Consider the following 20349-nt stretch of genomic DNA (forward strand, 5'->3'; position numbering starts at 1 on the left):
CATTATTGAGAAGTGTCCGCTATTTAGAAAATCGTTAGTATGTATACAGTACATTAAAATTCCCCATACATATTCAACAGTACAGTACACAGTGCGACTGTTTGTAGTACTCATCCAGAGAGAAATCGTACCAGTAAATGTTTGTAAATGAAATAAACATCACTAACCTGAGTTTTACCCACATTAAACTTTGTAGTCCGCTCACGAACACTTAATTTCTTCTTCTCACTATGATTTACAACATCCACTTTCTCTTTTAGTGACAAACGTTTACGTTTTTGTGACATTTGTAATGTGATTGTACTTCCGAACACTCAACTTGACAAATTAAGAAAGTACGGACTGCTCACGTACAGTATCGCAACTAACAACTGTGCTGCTTACCTTCAATAAAGTACAAGAACGTTCAAACGCACGATAATGACTGTTGCAAAGAATTCCGTTAGAATTCCGTTTAATTTACAACCGTCTTTTTCTTTTTCTTCTTTCACGCTGTCCATTATTTCGAAGTTTTAATTGTTGTTGGGAGATACATTTCAGTGTCCGCGTCCGTTATTGAGAATGTCCGCTATTTGGAAAAATTTTATCATAAAAGTCAATGTTATTTTGCAGGGGAATATTAAAATGTCCGGTACTGAGAGGAGTCCGCTATTGGGAAGCGTCCGTTACGTGAAGTTTCACTGTATCTGCATTTAGGCCTACAATGTTATTAAACTGTATCTTATTTCTTACCTACATGTATCCTTCTTGGCTATTTTTTTATGCTAAAGCATATTTAATAATTTCAAAATCGATTTAAGGTTCTTGGCTATTTTTCTTTATGCTAAAGCATATTTAATAATTTCAAAATCGATTTAAGGTTCCAAACATCCCTCTCGAATACGATTATGAACTAATGTGGATCATAATAAGCCAAGGTTGCCAAATTTTAGATCTACCAAGGAGGGACATCCTTTTTCACCATTCGTAATTCTTACGTTTTGTCTTAAAGAAAGAGTGATATGAATTTGGGCAGAGTTACATTTTCATGACTATACAAAATAAATAATAAAAAAAATATAATAAATAAAAATTATCCCGCAGCTGAAAAAAATAATATGAATCTCAAAATTGCGATTTGAATAAAAGACATTTTATAGATACTGCTATCCAAGTGACTGTGAGTTACGCCACGTTTCTCTGGCGTCTTTCTGAAGGGCTTGTGGCAATAATGTGTTACGCCAAATTATTAATTTAAATGACTTAATAATAGCTCTGTCTGGCATCACATGTGACAAAATATTTAAATTTCAATGTTCATTAATTGATAACAATGATAAAATTTATTTATACCTAAATTCTCATTTAATTTGTGCCTTAGCATATTACTGCTCCAAACCCAGTATTTAGCATACAGTACATATATACATTTTTAGAGCTTCCTAAATAATTATCACTGCACTTTAGCATTTTCAACAAGCTTCTGTCCATTCTCTGTGCCATGCATTTCTGATGAACAGTATCTTTTTTAATGTTTAGAAATATATTCACCACTGAATTCCCTGTTACAAACCATACACTCGCCAAAATATTCGTTTGTTTTTTTTCAATGTGCAAATCTACATCGCTAAGAAAATTAATTGAAATTTAATGTAATTATTTAGGCCTAGAATCAATTATTCAAGTGATGTTAATTCTCTAAAAGAGGGACTTTTTGCGCCCCGCCTCGAAGCAGGACCCGGGACTTTTATATGAAAATCGGGATATGTCCCGCCAAATCGGGACATCTGACAACCCTGTAATAAGCACGTCAATAACAGAAGCAGATCTCAAATCAATGTTCTTGTAAGCTTTCCACATATTTAATGTAGTTAAGGTCAATAAGTGGTAGCATGTACTCCATAAATACTGATCGAGTGAAAGAAGGTTGCTGTTGTAGAACATGAGAAAGTACCTCCGCTGAATATAATTATGCCTTAGAGTTATAATTCAGAACAAACTGTTATGGGGTATGGAGCCAAATCTCGATCATAATTATGAAATCCAATATTCATTTAAGTTTCATACAGAGATACCAAACACAACCACAGTGGAGCTGTAGACCGGATTATATTAATAACTGTGGATCGTTATGCAGGGTGAGTAGTGGTCACACTGAACAGCTGATCTTACTGTGAAAATTTCTTCTCATGGGGAAAGTAGAACCAACGCATACTTCATAATGCCAGACCAATTCATGACGCCTTATACCAAACAGCGAGAGCAAAGGGTTCTAATTTAGTCTACTGAATATAAAGTATCAAATATAAATGGCACTCAGGAGGAAATTAAACGCAGAATAAATATGGGAAATGACTGTTATTATTCGGTTGAGAAGATTTTGTCACCTAGTCTTGGTGTCAAAAAATGTGAAAGGTAGACTTTATAAAACAGTTATATTACCGGTTATTTTGTATGACTGTGAAAGATGGACTCTCACTTTGAGAGAGGAACAGAGATTAAAGGTGTTTGAGAATAAGGTTCTTAGGAAAATATTTGGGGCTAAGAGGGATGAAGTTACAGGAGAATGGAGAAAGTAAGTAGGAATATAAAGTGTGAAATGTTGAAATGAGCGCTTTCCTGTCACTGTTACAGAAACATATAAACAAAATACATAATAAGACATTTCACTTTACCTCCGATAAAGGCTCATTTCCTTCCATTTCGTATGTGTTATCATGTAGTTGTAAGCCCAGAACATCAAGTGCAGGTTCCATTTTGATCACATCCATCACAACTGAAATAAAAGGTTATGTAACTGTCAGTGATTACAGAAACTGTGCTGTTAGAAACAGTTATAACAAGTTGCTAGGAAGTAATTCACATTGCATTCATCACCTCGTACTCAATCTTCTTTCACAATTCCCTGCAAAGATCCCTCAATTCGCTACACGCTAGTATCAGGGACTGTCAAAATAATCTAAAATGCGCATCGCACACTAACGTACTAGACACTTGCCCAGTAACTCAGACTAGTTTAGACATGGCTTCTCGTAAACAATTATCTATGTCACCTAATGACTGTCACTTGCTTCAGAGAGATATAAACGAGGTATACAAGTGGTCACTGAAGAATAAACTGTATTTGAACTTAAATAAATGTCATTATGTGATATATGCTAGGAAAAAAATTTATTTTACTTACACATACTCAATGGGTGGAGAGTTACTGAAAATGACAGACACGGTAAAAGATTTATGCATACGATTCACTTATAATATGGATTTTTCAAGCCATATTCTTGAACTTGTGTCTCAGTCTCTGAAACTTCTAGGATTTATCTATAGACATACCACAAAATTCTCTTCTCAAGATAGTTTAAAAATGCTATTTTTTTCATTAGTTAGATCAAAACTTGAATATTGCAGTACTGTATGGAACCCCTATCAAATTAAATATATTAACAAAACTGAGAGTGTTCAAAAAAGATTCATTAGATTTTTGTTTGTTAAATCATTTGGTTCCTATCCCTCCTGGAATAATGAAAGTACTGGGTGTTCAGTTCAAAATGTGTCATGGCTTGCTGTATGCCATCATGTGGCTAGCTGATGAGCCTAGAGAATTCAATCTTCCTACACTTCCGCAGAGCTGTATAACCTAAGAGGTAGAGAAGTTGCCTAGCAAGTACGGCGTTCATTCTGAAGAGTACGTACCGATACGTACGGTAACGCTGGTAGTGGCAGGAATGTAAACTGTTTGGAAATACGTACTGTCGGGATATGGGGAGAGGGTTAAGACGATTACTTACGTATTTGTTGACATTAACTTCGACGGTCAACATGGACACGGAGCATTTGATTTGTGTTGTGGAATGTTGCCGTATGCAACCGATGACAACAAATACCCTGTGTACGACTTGCCGGCGCAAAACACAGTTCGAAAGAGGTTATGGTAGCACACAGACCGTAGAGACCGTCATCTGTTGCTATGACGTTCAAGTTATACCGTACACGTTCTCAAGTTCAGATTGAAGAACGCCTTAAATAATAAGCAACTTCTCTAACATATAAGCTGAAACTCGCTTCAAATCGGTGACCCAACAACAGTGACGTCATGACACACTTTGAAATGAACACCCAGTAGTATTTTGTACTCATCTCTTTTGTCTCTCTTTAATTTTGAAAGTTTGCAACACAGAAGGAATAATATTGATATAAAATGCTTCCATAATTTATTAACAAGTTCTGTAAATAGTCATCTACTGTCTAGGATAGCAGTACATGTACCCAGAGAGAACTGTAGGACCAGTATAGTACATTATGCAACGAGCCTATAATGATAGTAATTAAGAAAGCGAGTATGGATGTTTATGAAACGAGTGCAAGCGAGTTTCATAATTTTCATACGAGCTTCTTAATTACCATTATAGGCGAGTTTCATACGACTTTTTATGCTCGACCATCTTTCTAACTTGAAATTACCGGTATTCAGATGTATACATTTTATTTGTATCTGACAAGATCGGAAGTGACCTTGTTCTAGGTCGTGAATTGTGAGATGTGCGCAGAGGCGAAAGTATTGATTTTTTCCGAGAAACAATAATGTCATTGACCTTGATGTATAATCCCGTTAAACTTGATAATATTATAACCTTGATTATTGAATTCGACATTGAAAAACGAGATGACAAATTGAATTTATTTGAATATTATTTACAATTAACGCTAATTATTATAGTAACAGAACATAACCTTCTGCGACATTATTGGATTTCAGCCTCCGTGACTTTTCGCTAATTCTCTTTCGATTGCATATCCGAGAATAATCGATACTTGCGGTTTTATAACGGTACAAAGCTGACTTCTCATTGGCTGAACACATGTAAGCTTAGTTATCATTGACTGAAGACCTGTACTTTAATGAGTAGGTGTACTTTAATGACATGCATTAAAGGACTGCCAGCAAGTGTATAATTAGTACATTTCAGCATGGTCGAGCATAAAAACATTTAATATAAACTATGCTAGGACATGTTATTATAAGTACTCTCCACTTCTTAGAATCTGTTCCTTCTACAATAAACTGAGCAATATTGACATCTTTCAGGATAGAGCCACACTCTTGAGAGAAATAAATACAGTAGCTTTCAAAACACTCTATAAGTATTTTGCTAATGAATAGGTCTTAAATGGTTTGCAGATTGTATTTTTGGTCTTCTTTCTTAAGTTATTTCAGATCAATTATCATTACTAACTCCTAATTCTGTTAACATTGCTGACTTAAAGTAGGTCTAGTCCCTCATCAGTTATTGTATTATTGTTATTAATCTGTGACTATAGTCGCGACGCTGTTATTCCCGGCGTGACTCCTCCTCTTTGCTTACGTCTTAGGAAGTCAAGGCTCTATAAAGTCTAGGTAGGTAGTATCGTTCGCCATTTTTGTTCTTGCCGAGCTACCAGACGAGGGATCTATTTGCCACACCGTTAAACATTATCATGTCGTAGCTCCTATGATAATTATCAAACTCGCTGTGATTCAGCAAATAATTGAGCGGCAAATAACATCCTTGTGTGCTTTCTGCGAACGCCAACGAAAGAGCCAAAATGGCGGGCGATTATATTAAGTATTTATTCAGCATTAGGAAATGCTTAACATCTTCATCAGCAAATCACAAGACACACACGTTTAAATGTAGCCGACCTGCAACGTGATTGGCTGCCGGAAATTAGAGCGAAGGACTAGTTATTTGCATTTCATCACTTGCTCTATTACTATTACTAAGTTTTCTTTATACTGTAAATACTTTTGTTTTTGTTTACCGAGATTTACATGTAATATTTGCTTGATATCTCTTGTTGAGTAGTATTGGATTGTAACTGTTTAAATTTAAGTTTAATTTACAATTATTATATCTATTACTACTGTTATTTTCACTTGTCTCCACTCTGTAATTACATTGCTGAATGGGTTAAATAAATAAATAAATGGATGGATGGGATGGATGGATGGATGGATCGATAGATGGATGGATGGATGGATGGATGGATGGATGGATGGATGGATGGATGGATGGATGGATGGATGGATGGATAGATAGATAGATAGACAGACAGACAGACAGACAGACAGATAGATAAATAGATCGATAGATAGATAGATAGATACATAGATAGATAGATAGATAGATAAACAAATAAATAAACAAACAAATAAGTAAACAAGTAAATAAATAAATAAATCTTATTGTAGCATAAAATAATTCAATCTCCAGTAATTTCAATTCTACATAATTAATCTAGGTTTAATGTCTAATTTAGCAACTACTTCCTTGTTTGTTTTTAACTTCTACAAAATATTGACTAGTCTTTATCAACCAGACAGTTTTTGCTACTTACATTGTATTGTAATTGTATTGAATACAGCTTTTCCAAGAACTGTCATCAAGGCTGCCTCTTCGATTTCGGCCAGTCGATTTGGAAGAGAGTGGTAAACGAATGACTTAAAGAAGCCTACAGTAACGATGATGATTTAACAGTTCGAAATGAAATTAGGAAGCTCATTGCTATGCCGTTCATTCACCCAGACGACGTAGAAGAAATGTTTGCTGTATTATATGAAGATGTAAGTGCTGGAGTTGAACCAACAGCCAGTTACATTGAAAAAATCTATGTTAGAGGGACACCAAGGGGCGAAAGATGCCAAACGATAACATCACGCTATCCAACAAATGTGTGAAATGAGGGGGTCCTGGCAAGAAAGTGCCAAGCCACATTTTTGGCCAAATTGAACTAATCATGCCATCTTATGGGAAATAATACATTGAAAATTATGGTGTCAAGAGTTTCTGCAGAAAACCTAACAGATGGCTCTATTTTCAGTTGTATGTTCTTACCCTAATACTTCATGCATCTTCTATAACGGCAAGACAATGTCAAGCAACAAAGATAGTTTGGAGAGAATTGTAAATAGGAGGAAGCTTAAGTTTTCTAATGAATCAAATGATGAAGGAAGTAATTTCAGCTCTGATTCTGAATATTTGACACTTTCTGAAGAAGAATTAACATCAAAATCTGAAATATGGTTAAATGTTGTTTGACATTATATTGCCCTCAGAATGTTAAATGTAGATGTGTTGCCTGGACAAAGTACGCATTTCATTTAATAAAAAAATGTTTCTAATTGCTATTTCATTATTTATTTAAAGTAATAATACTGCCCATTGTCTAACGTTTTGTTCCTTTTATTACCTCATGTGAGTCAAGATATTCTTAAATTTAAAATTGTTGCTTGGCATTTTCTTGCCCTAAATTTTTGCAATATGTTGCTTGGCATTCTCTTGTCCTAACTATTTAATATTTATATGAGTACATTACCATACTATTGAATTACCATCGCGTAGATATTTGAGTAGTATAAACATATGAACTAATTTGACTTTTACAATAAGGTATTTTATTTCTGGAAGAAATAAATTCATTATTAAAATATTGTTTAAAAAAATCAGCTTAAACATTAAACCGCTATAAATATTACAATATTTGAGATAGGGGAAAAAAACAAAAACATCACAGTGCTGGGCAAACAACAGGGTTTACAAAACATTGGGAAGATGTCCGTCGTTCTCTTGTTCAACGTATAACATTTTGTCGGCGACAACATGCACAGCATTTTGCAGATAATGTCTTGGAATATTGGCAATTTCTTGCGAGATGGCATCTTTCAGTTGCAGTAGGGTTGTTGGATGTGTCAGAAAAACTCGTTCTTTAAGGCAACCCCACAACCAAAAGTCGGCCAGATTTAAATCTGGAGATCGTAGAGGCCACATTGTTGGAAAGTGCCTACTGATGACACAATCGTCAAACATCTGCGTAATCTTTTTGCAGGGATAAAGATGTGGGGGTGGAGCGTCATCTTGCATGAAGATTATGTTTTCCATAACGTGATTCCTCTGTCTTCGGATGCCGAAGTTCTGTAACACGCTGTAGTAGTGCTCCCCGTTTACTGTAACAGTCTGTTTTATTCCAGTATTGTCCACACCTGTGGAGTGACGTTTAACGCAATTGGCCTGGAAACCAGGTGGCCCGGGTTCGATTCCCGGTCAGGGCAAGTTACCTGGGGTTTTCCCTCAACCTAATATGAGCATATATTGGTAACTTTCGGTACTGGACTCCAGACCCATTCCAGCGGCATTATCACATTCATCTCGTTCAGACGCAAAATAACCTAAGATGTTGATAAAGCGGCGTAAAATAACCTACTAAAAATTAATGGTGGAGTTAACACGCGTAATTGAGGTTCGTTTTTCGACCAAAGTCATCAGTAAGCACTTTCCAATAATGTGGCCTCCTCGAACTCCAGATTTCAATCCGGCCGACTTTTGGTTGTGGGGTTACCTTAAAGAACGAGTTTTCCTAGCACATCCAACAACCTTAAAGATGTCATCTCGCAAGAAATTACCAATATTCCAAGACATTATCTGCAAAATGCTATGCATGGTGTCACAGTCAGAATGCTGTACGTTGAACAAGAGAACACCGGACATCTTCCCAATGTTTTGTAAATCCCGTTGTTTGCCCACACTGTGATGTTTTTGTTTTACCCCTATCTCAAATATTATAATATTTATAGGGGTTTAATATTTGAACTGACTTTTGCAATACCCTATGTTTTAGGTTACTGTTTGTCTTTTGAGATGTAACGAAATTAATATCAAGTTTGTTAGTCTTAAAAATGGTAAATAATAGTTGAAAATATAACATTTATAATGTCAATAAAACTTCACACTATACAATTAGTAATTCTTTTGACGAAGACAGTGTCAAGCTACAGAACAGTATACATTATACATTAAAATATAAATTTATAATATAAAATATTAAAAAATGTGGATAATATATTTCATATTTTCATTAACAATGTATCAGGGAAATTAATTATATATACAGAATCAAAATTTAACTTTTTCTGTGATTTGAGGATTTGATCAAACATTCAACTTGCATTATCTCAAAAGTGTAAAAATGTGGCTTGGCACTTTCTTGCCCGGACCCCCTTAAATGTAAATGATCTTAAGTGTAAGATAGACCACAACGCACGATCAATAGTTTCGAGGGATGGCACTGTAAATTTCACAAAATGCTTGTGACGCACCATGCGTGAATTTGGAAGATCCTCGATCACATCAGGGAAGATCAAAGAGACAATGAAATTCCTCTCACTCAAATTTTGGCTGACCACGGAAATGTAAACACCCAATAAAGAAGTCATACCAAATAAATCAATAGCAGGTAGAAATAATGATAGACAATTATCAAGTACATAAAGACAGGGGTGAAGTCAAAGTTTATCTGAGGAGTCAAAGCTATAGCTTGGAATTACGTCAACCTATACATGGGAATGAAGATGGGATGTAATTATAAATTTCTGTTATTTCTTCTTAATATAGTGCTATAAATTTGTTCCTTAAAACTTCAGTAAGGTAATTAAATAAGTGTTATATAACAATTAAATCATTAGTAGACTTTTTCTAGTAGGCATTTTCATTTGTACACATTTTTTCAGGTAGACTAAAAGACAGAGTAGACCTACTTTATGTAGATATGTTGCTATAGAGCTACTGTTATTAGACGCGAAAAAGTAGACATAATCTCATTAGACATATTTTCTGTATACCTTCTGTCCGTGGATCCTCTACACACAACAGAATATTTGCCAGGAATATAGGATATAGTGCATTTTATCTCAGCTACATGGGCCCTATTCCACAAAAGTATCGTGTAATATATTACAAGTATATTCTGTTGTAACTAATAGCTATTCATAGAATTGTGTTCTACAAAGGTTTTCGTGTACATTTGTACTTATTTACTCCATACTTAAAACAGTACAAGCGACTTTTCATTGTTCTGTATCATCTAAATATTAGTATTAGTCAAGCTGTTGTAATTTGTACAGATTAACCTACAACTGATGGAATGCTAATAACTTTAAATACCACTGAAATTTTTGTGTAACTCAAGGAACTAGTTGACTGAAATATGTAGTCTAATAGTAGTAAAAGAGTCGACCTGGTTAGCAAGTTGGTATAGCGCTGGCCTTCTATGCCCAAGGTTGCGGGTTCGATCCCGGGCCAGGTCGATGGCATTTAAGTGTGCTTAAATGCGATAGGCTCATGTCAGTAGATTTACTGGCATGTAAAAGAACTCCTGCGGGACAAAATTCCGGCACATCTGGCGACGCTGATATAACCTCTGCAGTTGCAAGCGTCGTTAAATAAAACATAACATTTTTTAGTAGTAAAAGTAAGAAAATTCGTGTATATCAAAAGAAGAATAAATGTTCTTCAATACAATGAATGTTTTAGGTTAGGTGGACTTGAAGCAGAAAGAACCCTTCACTAACATTAGGTAAAGATTACAACATACAACCAATCGAAGTAACCTAAGCATCAGTTTGAAATACATTTCATTGGTTGATTAATGGAAGCCAATATCAGAGCATGCATGCAATTTCAAAGTTTTCAGAGTTAGATAATATTGTACTCTGTGATAACAGCTACACCATGACATACAATTTGAGTACAACTCCTTATTATGTATTTCTTTTACATTAGTTAAATGTAATAACCCGAGGCACGACAGCCCATGAAGGCCATGACCGATAGCCTCACGTCCACATGCCGAAGCTGAAGTGGACGATCATCCAACCAGAAATGAAATATCGTGTGGTTAGCACGATGAATGCTCCAACCATTATAGCTGGCTTTCGTAACCGGTTTTCGCTACATATCGTAGCTCCCAAAATTAGTTAAATGTACCGAACACAGTGTCTTTCCTTGTCTCTAAATCCTTAAAAGTAAATAGTTTACTCTAATAACAAACAAATATGGGGATATGGATACTTGTACCATCTCTCGATTGCAATTGTAACTAATTGCACATTGCAATTACTTACGCAAAATTACGACTGCGATCTTAAAGTGAAAAATCACATTTAAATATTGAAAAATATATGATAAAGTATTTAAATTCTCATCATTCCTCATAAAATAAATCAGACAAATATTATACGAATGATGATAAACCGTTCCTTGCATCCTGAAATACGAATTTATTACCAAGGACGTGAACATAACCTAATTCAAAGTATGACGTCATGTGACAAACCGCTGTTCTTCGGCCATACACTTTTATGACGTCACTAACACTATATATTATTTTGTGAAACAGAAAGTTACAATTACTTACTATACAATAACTTTTACTAATAACTATTACTAATACCATACTTCTGTGGAATAGAGCCCTGGGCTATCGTGAAAATTGGGGATTTGAAAGTGTAAAAAAATACGTCCTAAATTATCTTTATTAGTAGAAAATAACATTTTGTCAATTTTTTAGATCTATCTTTTTGTCTTTATTACTATCTAACTTACTTTCCTCTTTTGTTCTAACTTATATTCTATTTTACAATTTACAGTTATTTTTGATCTGGCCAGTATTCGAACCCCTACGAATGTGATATTCTTCTTATCCCTCCATGATCATAACCACTGAGTTAACAGAACAGGTTGGGATACAACTGCTTAGCCTACATATCATATAGTTCTCTCAAATAATATTGCATACAGTTAGCAGTAAATTAGCTAGCATTTTGTAACTGCTTTTCATTACCACTTATAGTTACTAATTATAATATCAGTTGAGCTGTAGTACTGGGATAGTGGTAGTGTATCATGGCAACCAGCGTTGTCGTGATAATTTTTCTCTTGCCCATACACCCCACCCCTTGTTTTCTACCTTGAAATATATTTAACTCTCCTCTCTCTATCTCTCTGAATGACATTTAATGCTTTTTTATATCAAAGAAGTCAAGAAATTGTTTTGCTTTACATTTTAATTGTACAACAAGCTTGCTTTAAAGAATATGCTATGTAACACTACCATAGATGCACACTTGTCTCGATGAATCTTGGAGTTATATTTGCAGCACTTCTTGTTTTTCAACCACTACATATATATATATATATATATATATATAATTTGAAGTGGTAATTGAAATTACGGGACAACGGCTGAACGGATTTTAATAAGTGACCCCTCAGTTTGAAGCTTGGACCCCAAAGTTTCTCAGAAAAGTAGTAGTTTTCAGTGAAAAGTCAATTTTCCAAAATCTACCTTTCGTCAGTTTTGAGATCTAATTAATTGCATTTCAGAATAAAACAAAACACACACTACAATAAACAATAAACTATTACACGAAGGCCATGACCTGCAGGATTGCTGACTTATTTAGAGTTCAGATGGCTCAGAGTCTTTCACATCTTAATGCCAATATGTCGATCTTCATTTGTGTAACATTTTGATAACGTATAAAAAATAATTTACAGGTCTGATTCTCTGGTCTGTAGTTTTACGAGTACAGTTGTGTATTGGATATTAAGAACTACAAAATTTAAGAATGTCTGATGACATCAGGGGCGGCCCGTCCTTATGTGCTACAGTGCTACATCACAATGATAATTTTTGCTCAAATAATGTATTTGCAATACCACCATAGTATCTGATCTGCCATTTGACAATTTTCCGTGGTTATGTTCATGACGCGTTATAGAATGTTTAGTCTTCGCTCTTAGCTCTTTGGTGCCTCAGGGGGTACAATGTGCTACTCAAAACCCTAAATGAGAATGTAGACAATTAATGCGCATGTGCGAAGCTGAAATCACTGCCCTGATTGGCTATTTTTACGCGGGGAAGTGCTGTAGTCAGCTTCAGCACAACACAGCTTGGAGATTACAAAAGTAAAGCATAACGAAAGAATGCTTGTTTGTGGAAGAACTAGGAACTATTTACAATGTAGGCCTATTTGTTAATTCCAGTGTCCGACTGCTGCTGCCGTCTACCTGGTTTTTGAGGTTCCTCCTGAACCAGTCAGCAAGCGACGGAGAATGGAATCCCAGAAAACTGTAGCCAAGGAAGTATGTGACCGTATAATTCAGAAAACTACTCACCGTTTCCAGTCTTTAAGCTATCTAGATGCAACAAAATTGTTAAACAGCAAATTTTCTGGCAATTATTGGATAGCCTAATTTTCCTGAACGTGAACTTGAAGTTGCTGTCAACAGCTATACTGTACTGAACAAAAGAGTGTTAAAGACACAACTTTGAGTTTTATACGGAACACCTGCCTTCTGGAATATAGTTGGAGCTGTTCAATTGTTTCTATACATAGCCTCCAACAATTTACAGGATCCATTCTGTGAAGTAACAGTGTCAATAGGAAAGAGTATGATATCCAAGTTGAAGGGTTTAACACCAGGGTAATTGACAGGTTCTACAGTAGGAAGGAACATCGTATGGATTTCATATTTCGTCACTAAGCGAGTCTCAAATTAAGATAAATACATATAAGTGTATACAGTAGGCCAATATAGAAATTGTAGCACACTCATTATTTTGACCACCAGCCACTACTGGATGGCATTATTACCATTAAAAATGATATATTATTATAGTTAATGCAATTACGTCAGTTTCACTAATTATACACATTAATGTTATAATGATAATATGAAAATGAAGCCTTTTGGGGTTTATGTAAGGAAACGCAGAGGAGGAATATTTTAAATTAGACCTTCATTTCTATAATTTATTCAGTAACGGCTATATGTTACTGAAAACTATAAAACTTACGTAAGGTAACAATATTGTTATTAAAATGAAACATTTTTACAGTTATTAATCAAGTAGTGTGGGTCTTTTTCATATATTTAATGGCGGTGTGATGTAAATATTTGTGTGTGTGACTCTCTCATTTTCCTTGGTAGTAATTGAGTCATGTTTCCTATTTTAGCTGGGTCTTTAAACTAGACTACATCGAAATTAATTTCATATTTCTTTGGTTTAATCGGTTAGATATTTTCTGATCGCTCCTAAGCATATTTTGTTGTAGGAAAAATAGCAGGTTATTTCACTTCTTGCTACCGTGATGAGTAAGTTTATTTCCCGCAACCAGCAACGAATGAAGCATTGAAATTGCTAACGATTTACGACGAACAATTTTATTTAGGGCACATATAAGATTCTACAACACTGATATATCATTCGCCTTATTTTCCGCATCTCAGCAATAGATTTCTCACAACAGCCTATACTGCTGAAAATATATGGGATAATACATAACTTACGTCGCCGATCTTCCGCCATTTACAATTCATTACGAACTTATGGAAAATTATACGTCATTGATTCAATATATGCTAACGTTTTACATGGCCAAAATGATGTCCAGTCTTCACAGATACCGGAAAAAGAACGGAAAAAGTAAAGTTCCAGCATCCATCTGAAGATGGATAGTTTCATTTCCAAAATAATCACAAAAACTTCTGGATTACTAATTATGTCAATAGCAGAATCGGGCTTGCCAACCGGAAACAACTATGAGAAGAGGACTGAAATTTCTCACTTATCATGGATGCTAAAATCTGCGCCGTTTGTATTTGATTTTTCGTTCATGGATTACAGTATGATTCCCTGTTTTTTTTTAATCGCCAATCTAATTCTAACACTGTTTAATTCTCGTATCATGGTCCTTCTTGGAAAGGGAAAATGTGCAGCATTGTAACACACATACATATTAGGCTATAGAACTTCGAAGATGCGAAATAGTCCGTGCCCTTGTAAAAAAAAAAAAAAAAAAAAAAAAAAAAAAAAAAAAAAAAAAAAAAAAACGGTCAATACAGAGTTTCCATCAGCCAATGAACAAATAATGCACACTTTTATCACTGTCAATGTGGCGCTATAAACCAATTTTCAATACTTTTATCACATCCACAGCACATTTCAATTCTTATTTGTGTGTGTGTGTGTGTGCGCGTGTATATATATATATATATATATATATATATATATATATATATATATGTATTTTATTACTACATCAACACATTTAATATATCACAAAATATATACTGGACGAACTAAATGTAATTATTATGAAAGTCGTCATAATATTTGCTTTTTCGAATAAATTGTGATCCACTTACACTAGATGGTGCTGACACGAGAAGCAGAGCCAGCAATACAAGCAAACGAAATTATACTAAATGTGAGCAATGTTACTACAGGTGCATAGTATTATGTGACAGGTTAGGTTATGTTAGATTAGGTGTGTATTGTGTGACAGGTTAGGTTAGATCAAATGTGTAGTATTATGAGAGAGCTTAGGTTAGGTTTGATTAGGTGTGTAGTGTTGTTATGTTGGCGACACTGAAAGCCAATGTTACATTAAAGAAATATGGCCGTATTATTCATTCACTCGCGACAATTTTCGTATATAAGATATGCATTTAGGGCGCATTGGGTGCGCTTACAGCTATCCCAGTGATCCCATTAATTTCTACTGATCAGTACTATAAATCCAAGGCATTTTCAAGGCATTCTATCATGTTCCTATAATGTCTAGGATATAAGTAAAATTCACCAAAAAAAATCAATGTAAATATCTGTTTAAGGTAGTTTCCTAGTACCCGGGTCTCATTACATAAGTCATTTTTATGTTTACACAGTGCCTCCTTTATGAAAATAATTCTAATAGTTTGTTACTAGATGTGATTCTAGTAATACTTTTTGGTCCAGGGAAAATATGTTTTACGATTACACAACAATGGCTGACATCAGCTTATATATGAGTACCAGTTTAAACATCGTATGATAGGTGCTTAACCAAATGTCCTTAGTCAGGTTAGAATGTGATAAATGACATACATAAGGCATCAGTCATGAGGTAACTAAGCAAGGAGATAATGGGGTAGTGGCGAGTTCTTTTCCCCCTTATATTATAATTTCTCAAACAATAACGTGCCACGAAACAGCGGTAATAGTAAAACAGATATATTGAAAACAAAGCGACGTTTATATTGTAGTCTGAAGTTTATGTTGTGTTATATACATGGGAGATATAATTTTGCAACTTACCTCTTTCTACAATTGTAATCCTACGAAACAAATACGTGCGGAACTGCGTAAGTATGTAACCACGACTTTCATGAGAAAACGTCGTTGCTTCTGCTTGCGATCTGGATCTAAATAAATCAAAGCTGCCGTGAAATTAGCGACTAAACACCAGTGTCGCCAACTGGACGGAAATTCTGTCAAAATTGATGGAATTTCAATGTAGCGAAGGGGTAAAGGCTTGGACGGGTGACGGATTTTCTGGCGGAAATTACGATTACACCGTATTTTGACGTGTTTTAGCTGCTATCAATTTTAACTCGAGCGCGCTTCCGTACAGGGGCAGCGCCAAAAAAAAAGAAAGAAACTACATAATATAGCAATAAAATATCCTGAACCACACTGAAGACAAACGCACCATTTGCGAGAAAGAAAATATACCATCTCAACACCTTAAAATACGCACTAGATAGAAACAAAAAAAAAAAAAAAAAAAAAGGATACGGTAATTTATCTCACATCCTCTCTTTCCATTCTGTCTACCTCCCTCGCACACTCTTTTACACTCTCACTCTTCCATCCTTTTTCCCCTTTCTCCTATTACTGATTTTATATCTACATTACATACCGTAACATTAACACACATTTTAACTTACCTTGCCGGTGACGAGACTCGAACCACCGACGTTCATTTCTATCCTCCATAGCCTTATCCATTTGGCTACAAGAACACTTGCGAAACATACGCTTCAAACCAAAGAGTTTGTAATATATTTTGTATTTAAATACATAAAATTGATATATTTTGTATTTCAAATACTCAAAATACTTTTTCTTCTTCTTGTCCTTCAAGTTTTGGATTTGGATTTGGAGAATGAACTTTTGTCTTATTTGCCTGCCCATTGCAGATGTGCTAGCCATATACTTAGCTTTCTTGCCACAACTGATTTCCTTAATGCCATAAAGAAATCTCCAATAGAATCAAGGATCCATCACCCAACACTCGCTAAATGTTCAGCATTATGGTATACGTCTAGGGGACCCAAATCCTCAGAAATTAGATAAGATGTCTTGAAATATTCATTAAAGTTTCCTTGCCCAACTCGATGGAATTTTCTTTATCACTCAGTCTCTCAAATACTGCAATTCAAGCATGATTTAAACAGTATATGTGAAAAACTGGGATTGCCAATCTTCAAAGATGTTGAGTTTCAGTACCTTGGAGAATATTGTGCAGTTCTGAAACCCACTGCCGTAGCCCTTGATTTAATACAAAGTGTGAATACGTGCTATTACGGCCAACTTTTGTCCACATTAATTTCCCTCAAAAACAGATTACATATTCTGTTATCTAGCAATCTACGCCATCTATTCCAAGTAACTCCAATCCTAATAAATTTGCTTTCGTCAAGATTTAAAGCGATGTTTGATCTGACCCCAGAAGCAAATTGAGCTATTTTGGCAGCTTGCTTCCACCCATCATTGAAGATGAGATGGCTGCGTGACACTGCCTCATCAAATGATAAGAAGAGGATACAGAACATGTGTGTGAAATCAGCTGAGGAGTTCTCTGCTACACCTTTGGTCAGTTCAGACAATGAAAACAATTTTTATGTTTTCAACTCAAGTACAACAGACTTCGAAAAGAAAACAGAAAAGAACTTGTCTACTGCGGAGTATGAGCTCATACAATTCTTCAATGGCAAAGGGACAACCCTGTGCAATCCAGAGAATTACCCAACAGTGAAACAAGCTTTTATAAAGTATAATACAAGTTTGTGTTCCTCTGCGCCTGTGGAAAGACTGTTCTGTTTTGCAGGATTTATTCATTCACAAGCAAGGGGATCCTTATCTGATAAACTTCTTGAGAAACTGGTGTTTTTGAAAGGAAGCAGTAATTATTCATATGTAGCATAATTTCATTGCTGACTGGGTAAAGGAAGAATGTTCAGTTACAGTGTTTTATAAAACTTCGAGATAAAAATACTTTTAATGTTAGTATGATATTTTAGATTTTGAGTAATATTCTTATTTCTTTAGGCCTATATATTGTATCGAGTATTTGAAATACAAATGTATTTTGGTTAATTTTTTAAAAGTATTTTGTATTTGTATTTCAAATACAAATTTTTGAAGTAACTTATTTTGTATTTGTATTTGAAATACTTGGATGTCAGTATTTTGCCCAGCCCTGGCTATAACCTATACTCATTTCGAGGCTAGACTGAGACGTAACGGAAGATAAATATATATTTTTTTGTCTTTATAATGCAAAGCAGAATATAAAATGTATAAACATTATTCAAACCAGTTATCTCATCTGCCGATTATATAATGTCCATGCAAAGGAATATTGATGGAGGTCAATTTTGTAAAAGAACACGTGTTAAGCATATTGTAACAATTTAATTATTTTATGCTCGACCATGCCGAAATGTAGTAATTATACACCTGGTAGCAGTCCTTTAACGTATGTCATTAAAGTACACCTACTCATTAAAGTACAGGTGTTCAGCCAATGTCATGTCAGCTTACAGGTGTTCAGCCAATGTCAAGTCAGCTTTGTACCGTTATAAAACCGAAAGTATCGATTATTCTCGGATATGCAATCGAAAGAGAATTAGCAAAAAGTCACGGAGACTGGAAATCCAATACTGTCGCAGAAGGTTATGTTCTGTTACTATAATAGAGTTAATTGTAAATAATATTCAAATGAATTCAATTAATATGGTCGAGCATAAAAAGTCGTATGAAACTTGCCTATAATGGTAATTAAGACGCTCGTATGAAAATTATGAAACTCGCTTGCACTCGTATCATAAGCAATCATAGTTGCCTCTTAATTACTATCATTATAGGCTCGTTGCATAATGTACTATTAATATATACCTATATTAATCCAGTGTGTACTATCAAATCCATTTTGATATTATCCTCCCATCTATGTCTCGGCCTCCCAGCTAACACTCTATATGCATTTCTATAATAATAATAATAATAATAATAATGGTAATGGTAGTAGTAATAATATTAATAATAACTGTAATATTAACAATACCTTAATAATAATTTTATTACAACTATTATTATTATTATTATTATTATTATTATTATTATTTCCACATCAATAATATTTAATATATTTGTAAATGCGTACATTGAAATGTTTCTACTGTCAAGAGAAAGACTTTAACAAGTATTTTACTTTTATGAACTTATTGTAATGTCAGAACAAACATTCTTGTTTTAAAAATCGTAATTTAGCGTTTTATAAATTGAACTTGCCCGCCCTTCGACAGTGATCCACGAGCTCGCTAGTCGCTACGTCTTTGTCCTTCGGAAATCCGTAGTATCTTATGTTGGTTCATTTCGTTTTCTTCGAGTGCCTGTTGTAGCCATACATAACACAGCCCGGCATTCTATTGCATATTTCTTTTGCATAGATTAAAAAAATTCGCGGAATCTTTGTCACCATAACTAAGTTCAAAGCGACTGATGTGCTTGATTCCCAGCTCTGACCTCCCAGTGTGACGTCACATGCGCAGACCCGACGCATTTGTGTTAACGATCCGCCACACCAGTATTCTTCCACCATGCACTTCACAAAATGTGACTTTACGCCAGCAAAATATAGAGTTACAATTTGGTTGGTAACAGAAGTCCCACAATGCCTTTCAAAACCAGGGAACAAACAATAACAAATTAATGACGTATAACCTACAAATTACAATGCTTGTGATTTGAATTGGGAGCCTAATTGATCGCGCGATAAAGAAAATATATATTTAAAGTTGTTTTATTCCAGTGTCTAGTTTTTGTTGACGATAGTTTCGATTATTTCAATCAGTTCAGATATATAACATTTTATTAAATAGTTAAGTGATACTGCTGGTGAAATTAGGTTAGGTTTTGTACAGTACATAGCTGATCCATTAATTTATATAGTTAGATTAGGTTCTGTACATAACTTTTTCATTGATTTATGTCGCTAAGTTAGATTTTATATGTATCCGTTCCACTGATTCATATAGTTCGGTTAGATTTTGTACATATCTTCTATTAGTTTATATAGTTAGGTTAAGTTGGATTGAGTAGGTTAAATTTTGTACGTATCTCCTTCATTGATATATCGTGTTATTTCCTTTATTTTCATTTTTGTCTTTTTCGTGAATAGTGAATAGAAGTAAAAAAGGAATGAAATAAACACATTACTACTGCCATTATTATTATTATTATTATTATTATTATTATTATTATTATTATTACTATTTTCCCTCTCTCGTTTCCATTATTGCCTGCTCTTCAGGAATATTTTGAATGCCAAATGTTTCTACAATGCATAACAAAATAGGCCTAATAGTATGAGATCTCTTTTCATGGTGAGGTTATGACTGCACATGAACTAGAGACAGTAGATGTATTGCTTACCAGCGTGAAAAT

General features: G+C 34.6%; 2 protein-coding genes across 5 annotated transcripts in view; one reads left to right on the top strand and one right to left on the bottom strand.

Annotated features, from left to right (window-relative positions):
* Positions 1-13143, top strand: part of LOC138691571 (zinc finger protein 664-like) — a 116003-nt gene extending 102860 nt beyond the window's left edge. The window contains exon 5 of the mRNA XM_069813665.1: positions 12837-13143. Within this exon, the coding sequence (XP_069669766.1) occupies positions 12837-12927 (91 nt within the window). The 3' untranslated portion in view covers positions 12928-13143. The remainder of the gene's footprint in view (positions 1-12836) is intronic.
* Positions 1-20349, bottom strand: part of LOC138691564 (zinc finger protein 678-like) — a 225026-nt gene that overhangs the window by 34949 nt on the left and 169728 nt on the right. For 3 of the 4 annotated variants that reach the window (XR_011329910.1, XR_011329909.1, XM_069813646.1), the window contains exons 1-2: positions 15934-16083; positions 2655-2755 (exon numbers count right to left, since the gene is read on the bottom strand). The exons of the other annotated variant lie outside the window; for it this stretch is intronic. Coding sequence is in view for 1 of the 3 variants with exons in the window: in XM_069813646.1 (XP_069669747.1) it covers positions 2655-2750 (96 nt within the window). In the remaining 2 variants the exon portion in view is untranslated. Of the gene's footprint in view, positions 1-2654; positions 2756-15933; positions 16084-20349 lie in introns of those variants that run through there. 4 annotated transcript variants of the gene reach the window in all.

Source organism: Periplaneta americana, chromosome 16, assembly GCF_040183065.1.
Source record: "Periplaneta americana isolate PAMFEO1 chromosome 16, P.americana_PAMFEO1_priV1, whole genome shotgun sequence".
Taxonomy (NCBI): domain Eukaryota; kingdom Metazoa; phylum Arthropoda; class Insecta; order Blattodea; family Blattidae; genus Periplaneta; species Periplaneta americana.